Source organism: Stomoxys calcitrans, chromosome 1 (genome assembly GCF_963082655.1).
Source record: "Stomoxys calcitrans chromosome 1, idStoCalc2.1, whole genome shotgun sequence".
NCBI classification, from domain to species: Eukaryota; Metazoa; Arthropoda; class Insecta; order Diptera; family Muscidae; genus Stomoxys; species Stomoxys calcitrans.
Genome location: NC_081552.1, coordinates 109,482,536 through 109,491,770, shown reverse-complemented (window position 1 = coordinate 109,491,770; position 9,235 = coordinate 109,482,536). Strand labels below are relative to the sequence as shown.

The 9,235-nt window shown below is 29.1% G+C and overlaps 1 protein-coding gene across 1 annotated transcript; it reads left to right on the top strand.

Annotated features, from left to right (window-relative positions):
- The first annotated feature begins 1,206 nt into the window (after nucleotides 1–1,206).
- On the top strand, nucleotides 1,207–2,394 carry LOC131996753 (uncharacterized). The gene has a single exon (XM_059366635.1). The coding sequence runs from the start codon at nucleotides 1,207–1,209 to the stop codon at nucleotides 2,392–2,394; it is 1,188 nt and encodes a 395-aa protein (XP_059222618.1).
- Nucleotides 2,395–9,235: the final 6,841 nt, after the last annotated feature.

Here is a 9,235-nt window from a genome sequence, read left to right as displayed (position 1 = left end):
ACACCAAATTGGACTACCGAAATATTTACAGTTAAATCTATTAAAAATACAAATCCTAATACATATATACTTAAGGACTATCAAGGAAGGGATATAGAAGGTGGTTTCTATGAATATGAGCTATCAAAAACCAAATTTCCACACACATATTTAGTGGAAAAAGTGATTAGAAGGAGAGGAAATAGACTTTATGTAAAATGGTTAGGATTTTCTTCAGAGCATAACTCTTGGATAAATGCTAATAATATTTCACAATAAAAGAATAATCAATTACATAAATCATTTATTCTAACGTCAACCGTAGAGATGTCGATAACATTAACCTTAAATGATGAAAAATCAGTACTTGTCGCCAACTACTTTCCACCAATAATTTTGAAACAAAGCTATGTTTGCGGTTTAATAAGTTTTGATACATATCACTCAATACCAAATGTTGATGAAGAGAACAATAAATTTCATATAGGTGGACATGAAATAACTATTCCTCTTGGATCATATGAATTTTCGAATATATCTGAGTTAATAACGGATGAATATCGCAAGCTTAATAAAAAAAATGGAAATCTTATTATGAAAGCAAATTACAATACACTTCAAACATATCTGAAGAGTACGCTTGATCCAATTTATTTTGATAAAGAAAACACTATTGGTTCATTATTAGGTTTTAGTAAAAGAGTACTTGAATCGAATGTTGATCACTATTCTGATAAAGTGATAGAAATTACAAAAGTAAACACTATAGTTATTGAGTGTAATATTGTAACAGGATCCTATATAAACAACAAGTCAGCGCACACTCTTCATCAGTTTTCACTCGTCGTTAGCCCAGGATATAAAATCACGGAAAATCCTACTAACGTTATATATCTACCTGTTAATACAAACACAATAAATACCATTGTTTTGAAAGTTGTTGATCAATCTGGAAAATTGATAAACTTTCGTGGGGAAAAAATTTCAATTAGATTACACTTGAAACCATCTAAAGAATGATAATATTTAACAAAAAGGAGGTATTTGCGGATATAACAATCACTCAACCATCAACTTTGAAGGGATACACAACTAAAATATCACATCACCACAACAGGAAACATAAAGGATTAAAAAGGAAAAAGAGAAATATTTTAAGTAAAACTAACCAAGAGTTCCTGGAAAGTTTGGGTTTCACACTAAAATAATAAAGGGTTGAGTTTAAAAATGAGTAACATTATTAATGTTTTACAAAAACCACAATTTGATAATGCTATAATAAGAAAGGAGTATCACAGCTATATATCATATTTACAATCATTTCAAAATAATGATGAAATTAGGATTTCCATTCAAAACCAAGACCTGTATGTCGTTCCTGGTGAGAGTTTTTTATACATTGAAGGTTTTGCAACAAAAGCGGACTCTACAGTATCAGCATCGATAAAGTTATTAAACAATTGCATAGCACACTTATTTGATGAGATAAGATATGAACTTAATGGTATAGAAATTGATCGTACACGTCATTTGGGTATAGCAACAGAAATAAAAAATTATGTATCATTAAATGAAAGCGAAAGTCGAAATCTAGTCAACGCAGGATGGGCTCCATTTAATACAGATGATCTTACTCTTGTGAGTGGATATTTTAATTTTTGTGTTCCACTGAAAATGCTTCTTGGATTTGCTGAAGATTTTGATAAAATTATAGTTAATGCTAAACATGAATTAATTTTATTGCGATCAAAAGATGATACGAATGTATTGAAATCTATCATTTCCAGTGAAACCTGTAAACTATCAATTTTAAATATTACATGGAAAGTTCCACATATTCAACTTGCTGATGTATACAAGCTGCAAATGCTTAAAGTAATTAATAACCGTCAACCACTAAATATATCATTTAGAACATGGGATATGTATTATTATCCTGCAGTTCCATCGAATACAAAAGTTTTATGGAATGTTAAGCTTGCAAATGAAAATGAGCGACCACGTTTTCTTCTTTTAGGATTCAAAAGTAGTGAAAAAAAATTTATTCACTGTGATATAACAAACATTAAGGTTCATTTGAATTCTGATACATATCCATATGATGATCTTAACCTCAAGTTTGATAGGAACCGTTTCGCCCTACTTTATGATATGTATATAAAATTTCAACAAAGCTATTATACACGTGAACCGCAACCTCTATTAACGCGCGAAAAATTCAAGGGTGAAGCACCGATTATTGTTCTTGATGTAACACATCAAAATGAAACAGTAAAAACTGGCCCCATCGATATACGAATTGAATTGGAAACATCTAAAAATATATCACCGAACACATCTCTATACTGTTTAATTATTCATGATAAAATGTTTGAATATATACCTCTAACAAATGAAGTAAGAAAATTATTGTAAATGTAACTATATTTTTTATCTATAGAAATCATAAAATAAATAAAAAGCAAAAACAAACACAAACAAAATGATTTTTTTTATTAATAATGTAAAATTAATATATAGGTGAGTTGTTTAAATGTAAAGAGGGAGAGGTAGAATTATTGTTTAAATATAAAGAGGGAGAGGGAGAGGTAGAATTATTATAAATATAAAGAGGGAGAGGGAGAATTAATGTCGAGAAGAGAAAGAGAATTTTTATTTCGTGTTTGCTTTACATTTATAGAATATATAAGGTTGGGTATTTATACTACATTAATTAGTATCTCTCCAACACACCTCCAATAGTGTAGATATAAGAAAATAATAAATTAACATAATGAAATTATATTGGGTATTACTTTGTTTTGTTATACTTCATGTAACAATTCATAATTCATTATCATTGCCAGTTGTATTTGATTCCACAACTGATTCAGCGTTATCCATTACATCTGATCCTACAATCGACTTAAATTCAAAAACCGTTGAATTTAATTTAACACTACCAAACAAAGATATTCTTAAAGTAAATATTTCATTTGTTATGATGAAAGAAAGTGAAATATTAGAAAACAGAGATGATTTTTATATAAAAAATGAAACAGATGATGCAGACTTATCAACTAGCACCACTACAATAATTCCTATAGAAAGTGAAGAAAAATATTTTACTGTCGATGAAGCTATAGAAGCATTTCGCAAAAGGTTAATTACAAAAGAAGCAGATATTGGTGGTATACTGGATGCTGCAGAACCTTTTTATCGTCATTTTAATTTACAATATGAAGATTTAAATATACCAATCCGTTGTACTTATGATAGTAACTACATGTTACGTCAACTAAAAATAAGTTGTTTTGAATATCGTGAAATTGAACAAGAACGAATTTTAAGTAATGGTGAAATTGAGAAAGTTCGAGTTCAAGATCTCAAAAAACATTTAGAAAATATTGTAATAACTGATATTGAGAACTATACTCAAACATATAAAATGGAAATAAGTTAGAAAACAGCAATTAGTTCTCTTATATACATTGAATTGAATAGTAGTATGTATTTAAATAAATTAATATACGTTGTTGTTTTAATTATCATATATAGAATATATCCTAGTATTCAACAACAACAACAACAATACTATCCAATACCTTACAATAGATGTAATCAAAATCATCAATATGATAGATATAATACCAATCAAAATGCTATTTTTGATGGTGACACTAGTAAACGTATAGAATTTCGAATAAAACTATCAAATAATACAGGAGCAAGAGTATATTTATCAATTCAATTATTAAATAATGCAACAATCGATGAGTCACTAACAACAACAACAACACCGAGAAATAGTCAAACGGATAGACCTAAAATTTTTACTATTGATGAAGCCATTGAAGTATTTAGAAAAGACTTAATAGAAAAGGAAACTAATATTGGTGGGATCATTCAAAGTTCTACAGTATTCTACCGTCATTTCAACTTAAAATATGAAAATGTAGAAATTAGACTCATATGTAGCTATTACAGTAACTACACATACCGCAAACTCAACATTTATTGTTTTGAGTATAATGCTAATAAATTTGAGTATAATTACAAATATAATCAAAGTACGAATGAATTTAACCCATTATTTGAAAGGGAAGAAAATGGTATAAATATCAGGACGCTTGATGTTAATGATTATTTGCAAACGTTACACATGAGTATACAGTAGTTCTCACCGGAATAAGAAAAAAAGCAATATGATTAAAGAAATATATAATTTTTTAAAAACATTTACCAATATCGTTTCCGAAGAAGATAAAAATAAATTAATTAATATAAAATCTCATCTGGAATTTGTGGATAGTTTAAAATGTAAAGAAAGTAAATTTGGTAACCACTATGACTGCTGTGTTTGGTCAAATGATAACGCACAATGTGGTCCAGATACATGTAATTGTATATTCTATGATATGGATAAAAGAAAGGGAGAGGCAGCTGCTGCGAAAATAATTAAAAATTATAAAAATATTTACAATACAGTTAAAAACAATCATTGTAATTTTAACAACCGATGAGTAAAAATGTCTAAAAACAATTTCATAATTATAGATGTTCAAGGTTTTTTCTTAAATAATAAATTTATTGCGAAGGAAATTTGTATTTTTGAACATAATCAGACAATTAAAAAGTTTATTATATACCCCCCTTGCAAATTTTCTTCCTTATCATTAAAGGAAAAGATTACAAATAACTGGCTTACGAAACATTTTCATGGGTTGAGATGGAATGATGGTAACATAATTTTTAAAGAATTTAACGATTATTTAAATAAATTTATAAAAAAACAAGAAAATCTAACAATATTTGTGAAAGGATGTGAAAAACAAAAATGGATAAAGCAATTAATAGAAGAAGATATAAATATAATAAATTTAGATGATGCTAACTGTTCAAACATATGTAATCTTTATAAAAATAATTTGCATATGAAAATTTGTAGTTATCATAAACAACACCCTAATTATAGATGTGCTGAAAAAAATGTTATTTTATTAAGTCAATTTATTAATGTTTTTTTAAAATAAAGCAAATAAAATAAAAACATATCGTTTTTTCTTTATTTAGGATATATAAGGCTATGTAATGTAAGTATACATTAGTTCCTTTTTTCATTTTGTTGGGGTAACTTCTCAAAGAAAATGATATTATCAACGAATATAAAATATCTATTAAAAGAATACAACTCCTACATTGATAAGGAACATAAACAATTTTTTGAAGAGATGATTGAAGAATTAAGGATATATAAAAATGTATATACTTCATTTATACAAACAACACATGGAATTCATACATGGGACTGCAAGCTGAACTCGATAGAAAATATAAATATTTGTAGTTGTATAATTAAATATAATCGTTACATCCTATTACAAAAACTCTACAATTTATACTATCGCATTCTTTGCAATAAAAGTGTAATCAATTCTTAACTTCAACTTGAATTTTTTTAATTTCCTTTACCGCAATTGGGTTTAGTAATATGTGTGGTATAGCAAATATTAATAAATATAAGTTAACCACCCTGTTCGCCCCTCTTCCTTAATGGAATGTTCATGGGCACATTTACATTGTTGCATTGCATTTGCATACGTTAACCACTATACCACCCTAGTACAGAAAACTTTTCAATTTATGTTATAGCAGCACTTTTGAGTTTGAGCTTTGTTATTTTCTTCACCACCATGATTTAAATTTAAAATTATGAGAAAGCATACCAGGCATTTGTGGAATTATATAAACGTGAAACCAATTATTAACTTCAACTTGAATTTTTTTAATTTCCTTTACCGCAATTGCGTTTAGTAATATGTGTGGTATAGCAAATATTTATAAATATAAATGATTGAAATTTTAAATTATGAGTAAGCATAGCAGGTATTATATGTTATCCACTGAAAACATGTTTACATAACACCCTAGTACAAAAACTGTTGCAGGCATATGTGGTACAGTATATTTTATAAATATATATTAACCACCATAACACCCTACCATAAAAACTTGAAACCAATTATTAATTTCAACTTGAATTTTTTTAATTTCCTTTACCGCAATTGCGTTTAGTAATATGTGTGGTATAGCAAATATTTATAAATATAAGTCAATCACTAAATCATCCTAGAACAGAAAACTTTTCAATTTTTATTATCGCAACACTTTTGAGTTTGAGCTTTGTTATTTTCTTCACCACAATGATTGAAATTTTAAATTATGAGTAAGCATAGCAGGTATTATATGTTATCCACTGAAAACATGTTTACATAACACCCTAGTACAAAAACTGTTGCAGGCATATGTGGTACAGTATATTTTTATAAATATATATTAACCACTATAACACCCTACCATAAAAACTTTTGAGTTTTGTGGAAATATATATTTTTTATAAATATATGTTAACCACTGAAACATTTTTATGAATTAAATTTAGCTCATGAAAAATAAATATTAACCACTATAAAAATTCTGAGTTTTGTGGAAATATATATTTTTTATAAATATATGTTAACCACTGAAACATTTTTATGAATTAAATTTAGCTCATGAAAAATAAATATTAACCACTATAAAAATTCTATATGAAAATGAATTTGTGTGTTTTAGATTTTTTTAATATAAATACAAAGAATTTTTCCAAGTCTTCATCAGAAAAGTTGTGAAAATCAAAATTAAATCATGTTGTTTGTTAATTTTTGCGAAAAAACCATGACATTCGAACTATTTGAAAATGGTTTGTCACTAAGCGTCGAGGACGCTTGGTCACACCCCAAATTTTTTTCAAAAATTTGGGATGATTTAATCCTTGCGAAGATTAATAAATATTTAATTAATTCAGCGGATTTAACCAGAGAAGGTAAACTTCTCCAAGAGGCGGAGCTATGGTTATCATTTAACGTAAAATTTCATGATCCTGCTGCTCGATCCATGTTCATTGTGGGATACTTGTATCATGTTGATAACTTAGACGAAAGAAATCCTGCAGTATATGTTGAAATTCAACTGGATGACTACGACGTGGTGTTATTTAGACGAATTATGCCAGAAAATTAATAAATAAAAAATAAACTAAAATTTCCTGGGGCTTGTCCCTTACAGCTTTTATTTTTAAATAAACTAATATATATGTCCTTTATTTACAATTGGAAATATTAAATATGTTACAATAAAATATAACCATTACAATAAAATATGACAAATAATAAAATAAACTAAATTATATATTAAAAAAATTTTTGGTTGGTGTTAAATTTCCTTGGGCTTTTCTTTTTAAATAAACTAAATTAAAAAATAAATAATAAGAGTTTATAAACAACTAAATAAAAAAATATACATAAATTAAAAAGATTTTTTTTCGGTTTTCAATTAAACTAAATTATATATTAAAAAAAAATTTTTGGTTGGGGTTAAATTTCCTTGGGCTTTTCTTTTTAAATAAACTAAATTAAAAAATAAATAATAAGAGTTTATAAACAACTAAATAAAAAAATATACATAAATTAAACTAAATTATATATTAAAAAAATTTTTGGTTGGGGTTAAATTTCCTTGGGCTTTTCTTTTTAAATAAACTAAATTAAAAAATAAATAATAAGAGTTTATAAACTACTAAATATACATAAATTAAAAAGATTTTTTTTTCGGTTTTCAATGAACTTTTTTTCTCTTTATTATATATAAAAAATATTAAATTATTGATTCAAATACTAATTTATAATTAGTTTCGCTAATTTTTTCCTTTTTAATTGATAAGACTCCACTATTAAGATCAGCCATGGCCTCATCATTAATATTATTAAACTTCTCCGGCAGGAACATAATATGATCACTTAATTCAATCATCAAGCGCATGCCAAATTTAGTCATCTTCCTTTCAGCTTGATGTATGATGAAGTACTCATCGAAAGGCATGTTGTTAATGGACAAAATAGTCTTCTTGAAAGAAGCCTGCTCCGATATTTCCTTTAAGTTTGATCCCATAATAAATATTTTCTTAAATTTTGAGTTGAAAATCAAATTGCTACTACATGTTTACTAACAATTTGTTCAGCTTTTTATACAAAAATTGCGTTAAAGGTTACCTCTCGGTACCAACCACAATTCTTTTTTTGCAGGATAACTATCGATACCAATCACATTTCTTATCACACTCCACTCTAATTATAAACAACTCAAACCACAATTCTTAACAATCATACACAATCATGCATAATCATTCTAATTTTAAACTACCCTCACCACAACTCTGGGCGATGAGTCATCATCGAAATCTGCCACTGCGCCCTGCGATCTGCGCCCTGCGATCTGCGCCCTAATGTCCGTCCACACATTTCAACCGGCGGCCCGCCATCTGACCACATACCCCCCTGCGGTCGCCACCTGCGCTACGATCGGCTGCGGTTGGGTGCGGTTATCACGTCATCAATGGGGTGGGGTGGGGTGCGGTTATGACGTCATCAATGGGGTGGGGTGGGGTTTGGGGTGGGGTGGGGTTATGACGTCATCGATGACTCATACTCTCGATGCTCAAAGTTCCAGAACCCCCTTATATATACTACTAGTCACGAATTAAGGCCCATTTCCCTCTACGACGCATAGTCAAGGAGAAACAGCCTCCGGTGAAATTAGGGTACTAAATTTTTTGATATCCGAAGGAGTGGGGGGGTCGGACTTCCCCTATACCCCAACTTTCAAAAACGCCCGATCTCGGAAATGCGTGCACCGATGTAAGCGACATTTTATACGACACCTTATGGTACCTCAAAAACACGAAATTGGTAAAAAATTCTAGGGGACGCCCCATCCTAAAACCCACCCGAATGGACATGTGTAGCAAATGAAAGATAATTAACAGTAGAGTACGAATTTAGTACACACATGTCACATTTAGTGTCGGGGGGTCCTCCACCCCCAATAAAACCCCAAGAGGACACTTTCACCGCTTCCGGCAATATGGGTATCAAATGAAAGGTTTTTGAAAATAGAGTACGAAATTGGCATTAAAATGTTATACTAAATGTCGCGGCGCCCCCACTCCCAAAAACACCACCCAACAGGACACTTTAACCGCTTTGAGTAATATGGGGTATAAAAGGTATTGAAAATTAGAATACAAATCTGAAACAAAAAATTATTTTTTTGGGGTCTGAGGGCCCACCCCACCAGCCAAAACCACCCAGCAGGATAAATTTACCGATTGGGACAATATGAATATCAAACGAAAGATATTTGGAAGCTGAGTACACATCTATTATAAGAATTTTGTTCA

Coding starts and splice junctions, on each gene's coding strand:
- LOC131996753 (XM_059366635.1), top strand. CDS start 1,207: ATGAGTAACATTATTAATGTTTTACAAAAACCACAATTTGATAATGCT.